The 18972-nt window shown below is 45.9% G+C and overlaps 1 protein-coding gene across 1 annotated transcript in view; it reads left to right on the top strand.

Moving 5' to 3' along the window:
* The first annotated feature begins 262 nt into the window (after window positions 1–262).
* EIF2B5 (eukaryotic translation initiation factor 2B subunit epsilon) overlaps window positions 263–18972 on the top strand; it is a 40856-nt gene continuing 22146 nt past the window's right edge. Inside the window, exons 1-7 of the mRNA XM_053309553.1 lie at window positions 263–469; window positions 9096–9220; window positions 11786–11971; window positions 12359–12536; window positions 14152–14232; window positions 17396–17473; window positions 18599–18911. Of these exons, the coding sequence (XP_053165528.1) occupies window positions 314–469; window positions 9096–9220; window positions 11786–11971; window positions 12359–12536; window positions 14152–14232; window positions 17396–17473; window positions 18599–18911 (1117 nt within the window). The 5' untranslated portion in view covers window positions 263–313. The remainder of the gene's footprint in view (window positions 470–9095; window positions 9221–11785; window positions 11972–12358; window positions 12537–14151; window positions 14233–17395; window positions 17474–18598; window positions 18912–18972) is intronic.

Genomic DNA, 18972 nt, shown 5'->3' with positions numbered 1-18972 from the left:
AGATAGAAAGAAAGATCCCTATTCCCAAAGGGCTCACAATCTAAAAAGAAACATAAGACAGACACCAGCAACAGTCATTGGAGGAATACTGTGCGGGGTCAGCGCTCAGTCATTTAGTGACCATCATCAACCTGGTTTGCAAAATCAGGATGCAATCACGCATACGCCCATTGGTCCCTCTCCGTCCCATCCCCTTCGCACTACGCGCTCTTTTGTTCTCTCAGAGGCGCCGTCGGGTCCTCCTGTTTCCTCCGGAAGCGGAAGGAGCTCGCCGACGAGGCCGAAGCGCGTGAGAGAGGGCAAGCGGGAAGCGATGGCGGCCCGGGGTTCCTCTGGGAAGCGTGGCGCCGGGTCCGGGGGATCTCGAGGGCCCGATCCCCAGGAGGAGCCGCCGCCTCCTCTCCAGGCCGTGCTGGTCGCCGACAGCTTCAACCGGCGCTTCTTCCCCATTTCCAAGGACCGGCCCCGGGTGAGCCTGCGGGCGGCGGAGGGATGCCAGCTCGGCTGGCGGGCTGCCTTTCCCTCCACTCCCCCCACTTCCCCAGGATCGGGCTTGTCTTGGCCACCAGCAGGCATTGCAGTGCTGCAGTATCTGTTGTTATTATTAATCATGAGTACTAAATTATTGAATTAAATTTGCAGTATTTTAATAAGACGGTCTCCCGGCGAAAGTGACACTAGTCCGTTCAAGTCAGTGTTTTGCCTATTGCTGCCTTTTTAGCCCGCCCTTCTTCAGGGCAGCATGCATGTTTTCCTCCCCGCCCCCCCTTACCCTCACAACAACCCTGTGAGGCAGGTTAAATTGGGAGATCGTGGCTAACCCAGTGACAGCTACAGGGCTGAGGGGGGATTTGAACCTTGATCCACCTGGTTCTATATCCCCCTCGTAACCACTGTGCCCTCTGGCTCTCGATACTTGAAATTCATACATGGCTGGTGTGTGCTCATTGCCACTTTAGGATTGCCAGGCTGGCATGCTAAAAAGGCAGTAGAAGGAACAGCTGCCAGGATACCTCTTTGGTGCAAATCAAGTCTTCCTCACTTAACATTTAATCAGGTTCCTGTTTCTTGGTCTATTGTCTACTTTGCACCTTCAGTGTCACCCTTTAGCTTAGCTGGCTCTTGGAGTGCCTTCCCAGTCCTAATTTTTGCCTCACAAAGCTAGTCTGTCTGCTAAGTCCAACATGCAGTTTTAATAATTTTTTAAAAAAGATGTTTCCTTCTTTCATAGAAACTGGACTGTAAACATTCTGGCAGCTTTGTCTCCTAAGCATTTGCAGTGTTCATGAACATTCCACACCAACTTAGCCAACTGGTGTCAGAAGTATCATTGCCACATGGGCAACACAACATAGATTTCTGTGATTTTTATATCACAATTTATGCTTAATATTAGTCTGATTTTATTTATTTATTTATTCATTCATTCAGTTTTTTTAATTTATTCAAAGTTTGTTTATTTTGGATAAGTGATTGGATAGGGTGGACTAGACACTGGCCCCATTTACTGTATAAATTGGTCAAATAATATTGCAAATCAGATCACACTTTATGTGTCCGGAAAATTTGTATAGGGATTTCTTTTTGAGAACAAAATAATGCAGGTTTTATGCAAATGAGGGAAATTTGCATTGGAATTTTTTAAAAAAGGTTTCCAACTCCAAATATCCTGGAAAACCCACATATTAGTTCTTATATGAATAGTTCCAGAGTTCTGTGCTCATTCATTCTCAAAACACTGTGAGGTAGTTTAAGATGAGACTGATTTCTCAAAGGCTAACGTTTGTACTGATGCTGTTTCTGTGTTTTTAACATCAGCCTCGTGTGTAAAAATGTAGCAGGTGAAGGGTTGGTCATTTTTCTTTGTTTCTTTTCCCCCCTCTTTTTTTTTTTTTTTTTTTTTTGGAAACTGCATGTTGAGATGCTGTTAAAGTCCAGACTGGTAGCTGGATTGGGGGGAAACACACTCCAGGATCTTGAAGAACCCCTGCCACTTTGAATAGGCAATAGTGGGCTAGGCTGATGAAAGGCCTGATGATATAGAAGGCAACAATTTTCCATTACACCCACCAGCTTTTCTCCCAGCCATTTAGAATTCCAGATAAAAAATCGCCCAACATAGGAGTTCTGTGAATGCATCTTGCCTAGCCTGTGCTACAGAGCTTAGAGGGGTGGGGTGATTTGTATGTTAAGAGAACATTAAAAAAGGTAAGTTGTTGGTTCATTGAGAAGTTCTAGCAGTCCCCTTCCACTCTGACTGCCACAAAACGGCTGATACTTCAGTCCCCTTACTTTCTCTCGGCTACCTACTACCTAGCCACCTAATGGCGCAGTGGGGAAATGACTTGCCTAGCAAGCAAGAGGTTGCTGGTTCGAATCCCCGCTGGTATGTTTCCCAGAGACACCTATATAGGGTAGCAGCGATATAGGAAGATGCTGAAAGGCATCATCTCATACTGCGCGGGAGATGGCAATGGTAAACCCCTCCTGTATTCTACCAAAAGACAACCACAGGGCTCTGTGGTGGCCAGGAGTCAACACTGACTTGACGGCAGACTTTACCTTACCTACTACTTAAGCAGCTGGCACTGGACACTGAAGAGTCAGTGTCGATCATGCCATCAGAGGACTTCTCTCTTCCATCCTCTGAGAGATGGTCCACTGTTTTCGGATCCCATTCAGAACACCCTCTTTCCAAAAACAAATAATTTCAGGCCTCTCTTACATAGGAACATAGGAAACTACCATATACTGAGCCAGACCATTGGTCTGTATAGCTCAGTATTGTCTTCACAGACTGGCAGCAGCTTCTCCAAGGTTGCAGGCAGGAATCTCTCTCAGCCCTATGTTGGAGAAGCCAGGGAGGAAACTTGGAACCTTATCAGAGTGGTCCCATCCCCTGAGGGGAAGATCTTACAGTCCTCACACTTCTAGTCTCCCTTTCATATGCAACCAGGGCAGACCCTGCTTAGCTAAGTGGACAAGACATGTTTGCTGCCACAAGTCCAGCTCTGCTAATTCTCCTTCTGTATGAAAAAATTCAAGATGTTGACCTGGTCTCCTCAATGCCCCCACATCCAATGCTTTAAACATTATTATTATTATTTATTATTATTTTATATCCCGCTCTTCCTCCAGGAGCCCAGAGCGGTGTACTACATGCTTAAGTCTCTCCTCACAACAACCCCGTGATGTAGGTTAGGCTGAGAGAGAAGTGACTGGCCCAGAGTCACTCAGCAAGTGTCAAGGCTGAATGGGGATTTGAACTTGGGTCTCCCCGGTCCAAGTCCAGCACTCTAACCACTACACCAGAAATGTACACATATGTGCCAGGAACCTTGGGAAAGAAAAAAAAGATCTGAGGTGGGATAATTTCTGTGGGACAGGAAGACCATCCTGGAGTGAGGGTCAGGTTAGGTCCTTTTCTACTATTAGAATGTTAGTTTGCATGTTTTTTTAAAGTAGAGGAAATCGTCCCTGTTTTTCCCATAAGGTGGAAGGGTTTGTAAATTAAGACAAAGCTTGTTTAGATTTTGCTTGTTTAGTGTTGGGGAAAGTAATCTCTCTGGGATAGTAGTCTGATCCTTGAGCAGCATGCTTTCCTTTGGAATTACTGGTTGGCATTGCAGATGTGTCATCCTTTGATCTTTTGCTTTACAAGAGTGGGAAAGCACTCCCAGTATTTAGGGAGTACATGTATTCTGTATCATTGCTGGTAGTCGAACAGGCTTAGCTGGATAGTCCTTAGCAAGTGACTTGTCAGCATAGAGTTAATTGCTGGTGAGACTTGTCCATTTAGAACTGTGTTTTTAACTTTAAAAAACCCTTAATAGAAAGAGATGTTCATCATTATATTGTGAGCATTGTAGATGGGCTTATGTGAGGGGAAAGGGACTCAACCAGCTCTTGAGCAGTTCTCCTTGTAGCCTTGAGAATTGAACTACTATCATATGCCAGTGATGCATGTGAATGCCACTGAGGGTTGCTACACAAATGCTGTCAGGAAAACGCATTTCCTTTTTGGGTAAGAACTACAGCCAGTCAAGTGTTATCTGCAGCATATTGCACACTTTTTTTTTTTTTGGAAACACACTATGTTTTTGATATGTACAATATGGAAGCATGCTAAAAATAAAATTTAAAAAATCATGAAGAAGGTGCCCTACAGCTCTTTCCAGCAAGACGCTTTCAGTGACAGATACCACATGGCATAGGCAGGAACTGATTGGATTAGAGTCAAATTATTGCCTTGGCTTTGTGCCCAGGTTTGCTGGAGGAGTGGTAAGGGAGCTGAACTAACACTTGGCAGCAGGGGCGTACCAAGGTTGGGGTGCGCCCAGAGATGAGATTTTAAAATGGGCCCCTCGCTGCTATATATATACACACCAGGGGTGCACAACTCAAATGCCCTGGTGGGCCAAAACCAACTGTGACTTGGCTTGTGGGGACTGAAGTCAATTTTTAGGGTGCTGTTTATTAAAGTAACACTTAATGTCAGTTGATTAATTAAATTAATTAAAATTAGAGTGAATTTAATCAAAATTTTTGAAGTTCTGACAGGCCCAGATTAATTTAATTTAAATTAAATTGAATTGAATGAAAATGAGTTCTAATAAAACTCATAAATACAATACAATCTGTACAAAATACATAACGATGGAAACGGCATTGCTCTTCCTTTCCACCTTTGCTAAATCATCCCACTTAACATGGGATGTTAAGTGGATGATAAGGAAAAAAGAGGAGTTTTTCTCTTAATTTTTGATTTAAAAAATTACACTTTGATTCTCCACCACACACTTTTTGATCCTTCACAACAAACCCACCAGTGTGGATGGGCATGGGGCAGGCATGATGAGAGGGAGAGAGAAATAAAGAGGAAAAGGTGATGGGGCAGGAGAGAGAAGAGGAATGGAGGGAGAGAGAACCATTGGCAGCATTTCCTGAACTTTAAATGACTTGCATGTGGAAAGAGCACTGATAAGAGAGAGAGAGAAAAGGAAAGAAAGCAGGCTTGGTGAGACGAAAGAGAGCGGGAACGCAGTCTCAAGGGGAAGAGAGGTGTCAGTGAGAGATAGTTGGGAGGAGGGAAGAAATCAGTGTGGGTTCCCCCCCTTCACTTCGGGGCTTGCCTCCCTCTGCCCGCTACAGCTGCCTTTGGCTCCTGAGCCCTCCTCGGGGCTCGCTTTCCCTCTTGCAGACTGCTTCTCTCTCTACTGATCTCCGAGCACCTCCGCTCCTGCCGGGGGCAGGAGCTTCTTGGAAATGAGGGTGCATTCAGAGCAGGAGCAGAGGTGCTCGGAGATCAGTTGAGAGAAGCAGTCTGCAAGAGGGAAAGCGAGCCCCAAGGAGGGCTCGGGAGCCAAAGGCAGCCGTAACTGCCAGAGAAGCGGGCAGGCGGGGGAAGCGTTTTCCTTGCTCCTCAGAGCAGCCGAGGCTTGCTACTGATCTGGAGCTTCTTCTCACCAGTTCTCCTTGTCTCCCCCTTCTCTGTGCCTTCAATTCATTCATCCATTTATTTATTTATTTATTTAGCAATTCCCCCCTGGCACCACTGACGTCGCTACTGCCTAGCTTCCTGCACCTCAGCCTGCCTGCTACTCCTGTTGCTCACGGCGCACATCAGGCAGGCAGGCGGCTGCTGACCCACCCCACCCGACCCCCGCCTGGTCCGGAATCGACAGGGTGCGCAGGCGCAGCTGGTCAGTTCTTGCCTTTTGAAGGCAAGGAAAGCTCCCTCCCATTGCTTCCTCGCCACACCAAGGCCACTGGCCATTGCACAACCCCTGGGCTGGCTGCCAATCAGGCGGGCGCTGTGGGGTGTGCGTGCCCTACCCTGCCATACGCCATGGGAGACTGGCCTCCTGGGGGTCCCCTTGAGGCAGCTGGGCCAGGAGACAACTGTCTGCCCTTGCCTAATGAACGTTATGCCCCTGCTTGGCAGCGGTTCCTGTGCAATACACCGACACACAAAACCTCAGAGTTACACTTTTAGAATCTCGTTTGAAAGAGTTAGTGATTCCTCTAAGGAAAGGAGATCCCCAAGGAGGATGCCAGTACTGAGAAGCCCTTGTAGCCACCCACCTAACCTCAGAAGCAGAAAGCGAAGCACTTCCTTGATGATGATGATGATAATAAATAATAAACTTTATTTGGTCTTTACCTGGCATCTAAAAGGTTTTGAACCAGTGCTCTGAATTGTGCCAGTACTTCTTGAAAATGGTGTTGAAAAATTTGAAGGCTTCCCGAAGGCATAATTAACTTGGAGTAAGATGCTGAAATGAGACATTTTATTTAGATGGGATTATATACATTAGGCATTCTGACAAAACATTTCACATTGTGCAGGTCCTCTCGTAGCTAAACGTTTTAGCATGAGAGAGTCCCCTTTAGATTGGCAAACAATCACCTTACAGTGAGGAAAGATAACTGCAAACTGAGATTGTTATCAGTAGAAAAGCATACAATAAATTTACAGTAATAAATAATACCAGCATTTCAGACACTATGGTTTTTCTAGCTTGCTGCTGATAGGAACTGCTGTTTTGTGTCTGTGGGGACAGGGATGGAATGTATGCCTTTGAATAAGAGAGATGAAACCATGATTCATGATTATATTGCTTCCCAACATTGGAACATCCAGGCAATGCAACAAGAGAACACTTTTAGGACCTGAAATGTGGTCGTGACTGGGATGTGACTAGATGTCAGGATACTCCCCACCTCTGCCCAGCACAGAAAGAGAAGTAGGGTATAGCAACTGGGGTACAGTTCTGTCTTATCTTGTTAGCTGCAAAATGAAAGGCTGGGTTTAGGGTTAGGCAGGATTATAAACCAAGATTTCTAGCAAAGGTTTCATTGGTTTGCTTGTCTAGACTTTGTGGAATGCAGCCATTTGGTGAGGAATGTGTGGGAAAGACGGGCTTGTTAATTGGTTCATATGCATTAGTTTATTCAAATAGAGTTTTACTGTGTGGGATGGGGGCGGGGGGGGGAAGAGCACCAATCCAGACTGTGGTCAGTAAAACAACTGCCTGGCACCAGCAAGTATTTCTTCTTAACTTGCTGATGTAGGAGCTGCTGCTGTCATGCCTGTCTGGTGAGAATTGGTCTGTGCTTGTGAGAGAGGAACGCTACGAAACCAGTGCACAAAGCTGCATGGCTTGCCTCGAGTGAAACGGCCAGTGTGGCAAGCAAGCACTCCTAGTGCCTGAACTCTGATGATAATGTGGTGGCCTGAGTTTGGTTGCCTTTTGCTTGAGCTCTGCCTCATGAGGCCCTCAGCAACTGATCCGATGTTCAGGGCAAGCAGAGCCTGGCCTCTGCCTGCTCTGGGCTGATTCCAAAACAAGAGCAGGGCTTATGTTTATCATGAGCAGTTGGATCATAAGATACTAGCCAGCAAATAAATGGATGGGGCTCACTGGTTGCTGCTTCAGTGAAACAGCGCAGAACAGGAATTCGTGCCAGTCTGTATATTATTATTAATAATAATAATAATAATAATAATAATAATTCGATTTCTATACCGCCCTTCCAAAAATGGCTCAGGGCGGTTTACAAAGAGAAATAACAAACAAATAAGATGGCTCCCTGTCCCCAAAGGGCTCACATTCTAAAAAGAAACATAAGACACACACCAGCAACAGTCAATGGAGGGATGCTGTGCTGGGGGTGGATAGGGCCAATTATTCTCCCCCTGCTAAATAAAGAGAATCACCACGGTAAAAGGTGCCTCTTTGCCCAGTTAGCAGGGCGTGAGTCTGCTTTTTCACAGTATTCGATTAAATGAAGCCTGTGTGCTGCCCCAGATAAAAGCACACATGACTTTCATTATGCCATATAGTGTGAACCTATGCATGGAAGCAAACCCCATCAGTGGAATAGGTCTGTATTCCAGGGTTTCTATTCCAGGGTTTCTTAACCTTGGGCCCCCAGATGTTGTTGGACTACAACTCCCAGAACCCTCAAGCAAAAGCCATTGCAGCTGAGAATTCTGGGAGTTGTAGTCCAACAACATCTGGGGGCCCAAGGTTAAGAAACCCTGATCTATTCTACCTGTTAGAGAATCACCTAAAAGGTTATCTGATTAATTGGTGGGGCTGAGACTAAAGAACAGACAATTGGAGATAACTGTGCCAAGCATGATCTAGTAATATTGCTTTGCTGTTGTTGCACCATAAGGCCCTACTAGAGAATCAAGGGCATACCTCTGATATTTTTTTTAGAAGGCATTTTGGCTCTGGGGCATTAGTAGAATAAGAAATGGCAATATGAAAGGTGGCCTGAGTTGCAGTTTTTATTTAATCATTTTCATGTTCTGTATCCACAAGGAGGCGCCTATATCATTCCTAAATGGCTGGTTTTGCAGTTTAATTGGCTAAGAGGCAGTTGGGATTTTATTTATGTTTCTTTCACCTGATTGGTCAAGGTATAAAACATAATCGGAGGGTCACAGGGTTTTCTCTCCTCCTGTTTGTAACTGGTTTTTCAATAAACTTCCAATCTGTATAAATAAAATGGAATGTCTGTCTGTCTGTTCCCTATACATTCCAACACCCTTTGAGCTATTGGGACCAAACATCTTATTTGTTTTATTTCTCTTTGTAAACCGCCCTGAGCCATTTTTGGAAGGGTGGTATAGAAATCGAATTAATAATAATAATAATAATAATAATAATAATAATAAACTTTGCAAAGTGACTTCCTGTGACCCTGTGAATAACATAGGGTACCCAGGAACCCTGACAACCACCCTGCACAGACAGACAGATGGAAAATCGGATGCTCTAAGTTTCTGTAAACTGTTGTTATAAGCCCGAGCAATGCCAGGTACTTAAAACTTGTTCAGAATAAAACTGTCAAACTTGGCAGTGATCTCAGTGAAGAGAGCACTGTTCTAAGAGCTGTTCTAAGAAGCTGTAGGTGTCCGGGGCTACTTTGACGGCATGAATTCTGTACGCCTGCCATAGCTTGTGACTGCATTGTTCACTGTGGTCTCAGTTTCTGTTGGTTGCATGTTTGTCATTCAGCTAGCTTAATCTGTCGGTTGCGTGTGGGTTTTTTGTTTTGCTAAATTTTCTTTGCTTCCTTAGGTGCTCATTCCTCTGGCAAATGTGGCTATGATTGATTACACTTTAGAATTCCTAACGGCAACTGGAGTGGAAGAAACCTTCGTCTTTTGCTGCTGGAAGTCAGCAGAGATCAAGGAGCATTTACTGTAAGAGCAGATACCTTTTCTCGTTATTTTCCCTTCTGTCTTTCTGAGCTGTCTATAACATCAACTGCCCTTGCTGACATCAGACAGTTTCTGCAGGTCAGAGGTGCTCAGTGTCTGACATTTCGTGCTATAAGTGGCATGGGAAGCCGGGCTTTGTGGCATGCTGGGGAAGAACCTGGAGAACCCCTTGTACCAGTATGGGCAGCAGCCAGATCTGCTACAGACTCCTGTATTTTTTACCTGCTTTCTAGATGCATAAAGTTTCACAACAAGGTTGTAGACCGCAGTTTTGACTGTACTAAAGAGACAGGAACTGAGGCAGAGAGACTGATCAGGGAGAGGGGAAAAGCTGGGTGTAGAGTGAGAGATCGGAGACCCGCCCATTCTTTCCCTGAAGTCTGCAGCACACATTCCTTGTTTCATTTGGCAGGCATCCAGCAATTTAGGCTTTGCTCACTAGCCAGCCATTATTTTTAGTCGCCACCAATCCAATCCCTTTCCTCAGATCCTTTTCTGGTACACAGGCAGAGTGCTTAGGAAAGAAGGGAGCCTTCTGTTGTTTGCACTGGGATATGGAGATGGTAAGAAACTGTGGGAAGGGTTCCTGCTGTTTCTTACCACCTTAAAAATGGCAGTGTAAATGAGACCTCTGGTGAGGAGATCTGTATGCTGCTGGGTGTGCTGCTCGCCAGAATGCTGGGGGCACTCGCCACTGGCGAGCTGGCAAGTGGATTTGTAGCTGCCTGTCAGTTGGGTTGGCTAAATAGTTTGGTAAAAAAGCTTTTTACTTGTTTCCATGAAAACTCATTTCCATTTTAGTGAGTGCCTCAGAGGAAGTATTCCAGTGGATAATGCTTTTTACACCACATACAGAAGAATATGGCATCATATCCCATGCTATTTAATCTGAAATAACTATGAACCTCGTTCTAAAGTGCAGCAGGGTGGTTAAAAAGAGTAGCTATGGGCTAAGTGATCTTGTGTCTGTTTCTGTATATTCTGTTCTGGTAGACAAATGAAATTATTTGGGTTTATGAAGATGATTTTTCTTGTGTGTATGTATTTGGATTTATTTCCCACCCTATCCTGAAGGCTCTAGGAACAAATGGTGATGTAGTACAACATATGGATCTGTGTCCTTTAAAGGGCTTACTAGGGAGAAGAAGAGAGAGAAAACCTCAAATGGCCCAAAGAGATGGGTGAGGGAGAGAGAAACAGAATGTGAAAGGTTACAGCTCTACAGAAATAATTTTTTCCGTAAATGGAGAAGATTTAGTTCCTTTGAACATGGAGAGAGGTGTAGCATAAGGGACAACTCTCAGCTGAAGCTGGAGTAGGTACCTGATGCTGTCTTATCGTGATTCCACTTTCTTGACTCTGTCACCAGGCAGACTGCTGAGTTACTGGAGGGGTCAGCTTAAAATAGCGATAGCCAAGGCTTTCAGCAAGTTATAGGAATGACTGTGGCTCACGTTCTTGCCTTGTAGTAACTTGCTGAAAAGCTTGGCTATCGCTTCTTTAAGCATCAGTCACAAGGTAGTGTGCAGATGTACGTTTGTATCTTGCATTGCTCAATAGATCCAAACTAAGAGTTGCACACAAGGAAATTTTCTGTGCATGGAGGGGAGGGGTGACTTTCAGCAAACCCCCCTTCCCTCTGCAGCCACCTGTGCCTGCTGAAAATATGTCCCTGAGAGTCCTGCAACCCTTGGGGACATTTTCAGGAGTCACAGATGTCGAGAGGAAAAGGGAGATACCCAAATATCACTCTTTCCCTCCATGCATATGTGGAAGTATTCAGTGTCTGCAGCTCTTAGTTTGGATGTAGGTCAGAATTTTCCATTCTACAGAGAATAAATTCAACAGTGTAGGAAGAACCTGTGTCAGGGAAACTGCATGATTGTAATTTCTATAGGGTATAGAATACCAGAGTTTTAAAAATTACTTAATCTGCACGTTCGTGACATAGACTTAAAAGGGGCCCTGATTAATATTATCAAAAGCTTTGAAAATGTTTAGTCTTAATCACTTCAACTCCTGTAACCAGAAGGTTGCAAGTTCGATCCTGATCAGGGGCTCAAGGTTGACTCAGCCTTCCATCCTTCCGAGGTCGGTAAAATGAGTACCCAGAATGTTGGAGGGCAATATGCTAAATCATTGTAAACCGCTTAGAGAGCTTCCAGCTATAGAGCGGTACATAAATGTAAGTGCTATTGCTATTGCTATTGCTAACATGGCAGCACTAGTCTTAACAATAACTACCAGATATTTTATTTTATTCTATTTATCTACCGCCTTGCATAAAACTTATCCCAAGACCAAATATTTTCCTCGGCAGCTGTGAAAACTCGTCTTTAAGAAACGAAAGCTGGGATTTCCAGGCTTCTGCCCATTCTGACCACTCCCAGCATGGCTGTGCAAATACTTCAAATACTACCGTGCAAATACTGTCCCCAACCACCAACTACTGATTTGTAATGTGGTTGTTTACTGATACCAAAAAACCACTCAGGTGCTTTCTATTGTATTGCTTCTGCCTATTTTCCCCTCCTATTTTATTGGCAGGAAATCTAAGTGGTGCCGTCCGACCTCTCCAAACACAGTGCGGATTGTGACCTCAGACCTCTACCGTTCACTTGGTGATGTGCTAAGGGATGTTGATGCCAAGTCGCTTGTTCGTTCTGACTTCATCCTTGTCTCAGGAGATGTGGTGTCCAATATTAATGTTTCCACTGCTTTATGGGAACACAGGTGGGTGTCTGGGAGGAAGATGCCTCAACCTCTCTCATTGGGCCCATCTGGGACTGTATCCTCCTCACAGGAAGACAGGAAGCTGCCATATACTGAGTCAGACCTTTGGTCCATCTCACTCAGTATTGTCTACACAGACTGGCAGCGGCTTCTCCAAGGTTGCAGGCAGGAGTCTCTCTCTGCTCTGTCTTGGAGATGCTGCCAGGGAGGGAACTTGGAACCTAGATGCTCTTCCCAGAGTGGCTCCATCCCCTCAGGGGAATATCTTTCAGTGCTCACACTTCTAGTCTCCCATTCATATGCAACCAGGATGGTCCCTGCTTAGCTAAGGGGGCAAGTCATGCTTGCCACCACAAAACCAGCTCTCCTCCCTTTTCTCCTGTATAGGCGACGACGTAAGCAAGAAAAGAACATCTCTGTGATGACAATGATTTTCAAAGAATCCTCTCCAGGTCACCGAGCCAGGTGTCAGGAGGATGACATTATCCTTGCTATGGACAGTGCCACCAAGAGGGTGCTGCACTACCAGAGGACCCAGGGGCTGAAGCGCTTCGAGTTTCCTGTGGTATGTTAAGAGTGCAGTTGGAGACAGGAAACCATCTTCTCCTTACTATTATTATTATTATTTGTCTAGGGAAACTACTTTGAGAACTTTCTTTTGGTTGAAATGTGGTATAATTGTAAGAAATCGTTCAAATTCCAGAGAAGCCTGTGCCACTGGGGGAAAGATAGCAGCACTTTTAGGGCCCCATCAGTCACTGGTAGAGCATGTGTTTGACACGTCTATTATCCCAAGTCTGAACTGGTGATGCTTTTGTTTAAAGGCCTGTCTGACGAGGCCGGCTGTCCTTACCTCCGAGGATGGAGTGGTGAGAGGGCCCAAGACAACAGGGATGGGTGGCAGCTGGGGAGAGACGGAGGAAAGACGGCCAGTGGGCAGGGACTCAGCTCCAGTGGAGGAGGAGCGGAGCCCTGATAAGACCGAAGGGGAGGCATGCAAGGAGCAGGAGGAAGGAGAAGGGGGAGAGGCATTGGCAACAGCTGTAAGGGGTGATCAATTACAAGTAATAAAGAGGGGTGTTGACCCCATAATTGGGGGCCGGCGATGCATAGCCTGTGAGGAGGCATATAACGAAGCCAGGGATGAGAAGGAGGCTGGTGGAGAGTGTCAGGGCCCCCTGGAAGGGGGCAGACACAAGGAACAAGCAGCCTGGGACAGAGGAGGCACAGGTGACACTCAATCCCCTCCCTGTCCCTGCTCGGAGGCCGGTCCCGATAAGCCTAGCCAGGCTGGGTATAGGAGACAGGGCTGTGTAGCCGGACAGGGCCCTAGGCTGTAGCAGAGCTGGGAAAGGCCACTGCCTGAGACCCCTGGAGAGCTGCTGCTCCTCAGAGCAGACCGTACTGAGCTAGATGACCCAATAATCTCTCTCGGCACGAGACTTCTTCTCCTGCTGCTTGCACGCGTTGCTCTCCTAGACTCTGTTGGCACTTGACACATTACCTATGGAGCTGTTCTCTGGAAACTTGGGGGAGTTGCTAGTTTTAAATCTCCTTTCACAGGTAGGGAATGGAGGCTGAGTTTCCCAAGCCGGGCACCCTGCCAGTGTGCGGAGTTCCCAAGAGCCTTCTAGAGTCCCTTTGTGGCTGTAATCCACTCATGGCCTTCCTTGAACGGAAAGGCAGGGTGAAATGCTGAAAAATTACTAGCATATTCTGAGCCCTGATCCTGGTTTGTCTTGCTATCTCTTTTGTAGAGGTGTCTGTCTATTGATCGTGCTGATGTTGAATTCCTGTCCTTTCCTTTCCGTGTGCTTTGTACTGTATTTACCGGAATCCAAGATTAGGTTTTTCCAAGTTATTTGATGTTAGAAATCAGGCTGTCATCTTAAATTCAAAGTCCTCTTCCTTTCAGGTAAATACAGTATAACCTGTGTTTAACCTTTATTTTAAAGGGGGTCTAAAATTCAGAGTCGTCTTCTCTTAGGGTCAATGTGGTATACCTACCTGTACACCATGTTGCTGCTGGTGTTGTTCCAGTGCAGCTAGGCTAGGTTCATGTGACACCCTCCCCTTCCATTCACCCAGATGCTCCATGATTGCCTCCAGTGAGTATAGGGTGGTTTTGATATTGAATGCTATGTGAGGGGCTCACAGTGTCATCACCTTGTTCGTTCCAGAGCTTGTTCCAGAGCAATACGGAAGATGTGCAAATACGGCATGATTTGTTGGACTGCCACATCAGCATCTGCTCTCCCCAGGTAGGCTCTGAAAAACATCAGCTGATGTTGCTGTCCAAGGGAAGAGAATCCATGTAGATATACACTGTTCTCTGTCATTTCCTCTTTGAGTGGGGTTATAATGTGTCTGAATCCAGATGAAGCGAGGCAGGCTGGAGGCATGAGCTCCAAAAGGGAGCTGCTAAGCTAGCAAAAGATGGATGGCAACTGAGAATTTTTATAGCTGGTGACATCCTTGCCATTTCTGGGTCTCCTTTTCCTAGGAGAGGAGAGCTGGTCTTGTGTCAGCAAGCATGACCTGTCCCCTTAGCTAAGCCAGGTCTGCCCTGGTTGCATATGAATGGGAGACTAGAAGTGTGAGCACTGTAAGAGATTCCCCTCAGGGGATGGAGCCTCTCTGGGAAGAGCAGAAGTTTCCAGAAGTTTTCTCCCTGACAGCATCTCCAAAATAGGGCTGAGAGAGATTCCTGCTTGCAACCTTGGAGAAACTGCCGCCAGTCTGTGAAGACAATACTGAGCTAGATAGACCAGTGGCCTGATTCAGTATATGGCAGCTTCCTATGTTCCTGGGTCATCAGGCCAGCCTTACTCCAGAGGCGGCCCCTGAGCTGACTGCCTCCTAAGTAGGCCCATTGGCAGGGAGTTCCTGAGCAACCAAGCGAACACCCCACCTCCAGGTCCTGCTTTTTGCTAAAGAGTATCCGCCCTGCTTTGCATTTGAATGGGGGACTAGACGTGTGAGCACTGTAAGATATTCCCCTTAGGAGATGGGGCCACTCCAGGAAGAGCATCTGCATGTTTGCATACAGAAGGTTCCAAGTTCGCTCCCTGGCATGTCCAGGAGAGGGCTGAAAGAGACTCTTGTCTGCAACCTTGGAGAAGCTGCTGCCAGTCTGTGTAGACCAGGGGTGCTGAACCTTGGCCTTCCAGCTGTTTTTTAACTACAACTCCTACCATCCCCAACCACAATAATTGTGGCTGGGGATGATGGGAGTTGTAGTTGAAAAACAGCTGGAGGGCCAAGGTTCCCCACCCCTGGTGTAGACCATACTGAGCTATAAGGACCAAGGGTCTGAATTGGTAGAAGGCAGCCTGTTGTGGGGCACAGGGTCAGTAGTGCTCCAGGGTTCTTCTGAGGGGGCCGACTGGCTCCGGCTGCTCCAGCTCAGAAGGATCTGTGGTGCTGACGTCAGGATCAGGGATCCAGGCTGGAGTGGGCTTCTCCTCAGATTGCGTCTCCTCTGGGTGGGAGTCTAGATGGACCCTGGCTCAGTAAAACAAGGTAGATTTATTTCCCAGTCCCGATGCTGTTGACCTGATGGGGGAAATAGCTTGTGTGGAAGGAGCTGGAGCTTTGCCTCGGCTGAGGGGAATGGGTGCTTCAGCCTGAAGAATACGAGCAGCAAAGGATGTGTTGGGAGCACAAGTTGTCCCTTCAATCCGTGGGCCTGGGGTGCTAGGAAATGGCAGTGCATTCAAGCCCTGGGAACCGGGAAGTGTGTGAAATGCGTCCTGGTGGGATTTTGTTCTGCATTCCATTTGCTTGGATTGCTGCAGCTTCGAGTACCCTGAGATGGGGAGGAAGAGGAGGAGGGTGTTCTTAATTTTTGTTACAGAAATTGAAAATGTCTGTGCTTGTGTATATACACAAACGTATCCACATTTAATCATTTCATTTATAACACTGACGACTGATCAAGTAAGGTTTCCCAAATCTAATGACAGCCCTAGAAAAGATTAAGGAAAATATAATTGCCCTTCTTGAACCATTGATGGAGAAGTCAGCATGTACCCAGAGGAGGAGTTCGTTAATTTGAGTGTACTTAATTAGTTCCAGGTAGCTGCTGAAACAGGCATGGCACTTCTGGGCACATATGTCAGAACTGAGGGGGGAGTGCTGGAGTTCTGTGAGAAAGCATTTAAGAAGTATATATGCAGCAACAATTGTCTTCCTTCTGCAGTTGCTGCTAGGGAACTGTAGGGGTAAGGCTTTATGTATTCCATGTATATCCCTCCTTGCTTCCATCCTGGAACTCCTGGGTGGTATATAAATTTGATTGATTAAATAATTTTTTTAAAATAAATAAATAAATAAATAAAATACATCTTGCATCTAGGGATTGTTTTTACACTGACATTCTGCTCCTAAGTAACTCCAATCCTATGCTCAGAACATATTTCACAAGTTAATACATTCATGAAGATTTGCTTCAAGGATGAAAATGAAGACATTTCCACCGTGCTGGGAAGGGGTGCGTTTGTATGCTCACACATAGACTGAGTAGGATTTCGAGGGGTCAGGAGTAGTATTTGCTGGCTGCTTTTTCTCCCATGATTGGCAGAACCCGGATGAATTAAACGAGCAAACCGCTTACTTCTCCCTCTACCCCCACCCTTGCTTCTCAGGTTCCATAATTTATAGACAGGTTTGATTCCCAGAGCTTTGCTGGGTCCATGAAACTTGATCAAATAGATTCCATGTATATTTCTCCCTTGTTCCATGGTGGAACTATGCAAACAGTTTTCTTCATTGTGGATACAGTGTTCCCCTGCTTTCTTCTTGGGAAACAGTGCTCTCTCTAACTTTTTTCATCTGTGTGTGGAATGAGTTTTGTTCTAGGTGGCAGTATCAAGGCATTGTGTGCGCACATGCATTCAGAGTGGGCCTTGCTGATTAAATCTGAGCGGGATCTAAAATTCACTGACTGGACATCGAAAAATGTGTGAGTGCACACACATGCCTTTGAGGGAACACTGGTGGGAAAGGCAATGCCATAGGGTGTGACATAGCTGTAAATGGGAGGCACTGAGCAAAACACTGCCTACCTATGTTATGCTCCCTTTTTGATGTTTGGTTATTAAGAGAGTTTCCCAGGAAATGTTCTTGAAATGCTCTGTGCTGTGGCTGGGTGTGTGAACAACCAGTGAGAGAGCAGCCTTGGCCTGTAACCAGTAGAACTCGTTTCTTTTTCTTTTTTAAGAGAAAGAGGATAGATGGTAAAGTTTGAAGCTTCATTTGTTATATTGACGCAATTACTCTTTGCTGATCTGTAACTGCAAAGAAGTGTTTGGGAAGTCAGTGCTTCTGCCTTATCTCAAATCCAAAACTTTTGAGAGAAATACTTGTAGCCCTGGCTTTCTCTTATGACTTCTGTTTGTTCTCATGTTGCTTCTCTTCTCGCAGGTGGCTGAGCTGTTCACTGATAACTTTGATTATCAAACTCGTGACGATTTTGTGCGTGGCCTTTTGGTGAACGAGGAAGTAAGTTTATAACGAGGGGATCAACAGCTGGCATGGAGTGATAGTAATGTTGGGGATTAGCAAAGGTGTTTGTAAGTGGAAGAAATAAATTCTGGGAGCTGTTCGGTGTACCCAGGGCTTTATATATTCTGTGCAGAGAGCTGTGATTCTTTACTTGGAACAAGTTATGCATGTATGCCATTCATTTACCTTATTACAGCCAACGGCCTCTCAATACAAAAAACTATACATCACATCAGTGGCATAAAAAAAACCTGCAATAGGAACAATACAATAAGAGTATCATACATAAGAAAGTTTTCAATAAATAAAATCTGTTCACCCTCCTAATATACTATGCCCGCATCTAGCCTCTCAACATATCTTCTGTGAAGTTTACTTGCAATACAAAGAAACTTGGCAACTCTTGCAGAGATGAAATCATCCAAGTCTGCAAGTAAAAACTCCACTTTCTCCTGGCCTGGGGTCAATCTGCGATATCTTAAAAGGGGAGAAATTAATTCTTCTCTTATCTCCTTATAAAAACAACAATTCAACAAAACGTGTTCAGTAGATTCAACCTCTCCTGCATGACACAGGCACAATCTTTGGAGATAGGGGATTTTCTGGAATCGCCCTCCCAGGATGGCAGAAGGAAGGGAATTGAGTCTGGCTGCAGTCATTGCTCTACGATGTTCAACAAAGGATAGCTTTATCAAGTATCTAGCCGGGAGCCGTCTATCAATTTGGGAGTTATGCATGTATGTGTTTTGCATGGCCAGTTGTCTCCAGAGATTCCGATTTTGGGGGACTTTGGGGCCATTTGGCCAAGGACTAGGAGAATGGAAGTGAGAAGTATGGTGACTGGCTGCTTGTCAAAGTGGAGAAGCCAGAAAGTGAGGAGGGTGATGGTGAGGAAAAGACAAGTTGCTTATGGTGGAATTGACATCTTATCCTCAAAGCCCATTCTGCTCCCTGCCGTCAAGCTCCAGAGATTTTCCCAGACATTGCCCCCAAGTATTTCCAAGCTCCAAACTTCCTTGCACAGGGCTGTGTGTATTCTGTGCCCCCCAACCCCCTAATTAAAATCTGTGCCCAAACAGTCCAGAATCTCCACTAATGTGGAGACATGGTGTCTGTCTCCAGGTCTTGGGCAACCAGATCCATATGCACGTGACTTCGGAAGAGTATGGTGCCCCTGTATCCAACTTGCTAATGTATGAGGCGGTGTCCTCCGACGTTCTTCAACGCTGGGTTTATCCAATGACACCAGAGATGAACCTCACTGATGACAAGAAGCAGAGTTGCACTCATTCCCGGCACAACATCTACCGGGGGGCGGAGGTGAGCCTGGGCCACGGCAGTGTGCTGGAAGAGAACGTCCTCATCGGGCAGGGGACGTCTGTGGGCAGGAAATGCACTATAACCAACAGTGTCATTGGCCCCGACTGCAAGATAGGTGAGTTCGCTACGCAAGGAGATGTGGGTGGTTGAGTGAAGGAGTCGGGTGCCATTTTCAT

This window comes from Hemicordylus capensis, chromosome 3, assembly GCF_027244095.1.
Source record: "Hemicordylus capensis ecotype Gifberg chromosome 3, rHemCap1.1.pri, whole genome shotgun sequence".
NCBI classification, from domain to species: Eukaryota; Metazoa; Chordata; class Lepidosauria; order Squamata; family Cordylidae; genus Hemicordylus; species Hemicordylus capensis.
The sequence above is the reverse complement of the archived record's forward strand: the minus strand, read 5'-3'. Positions and strand labels throughout refer to the sequence as shown.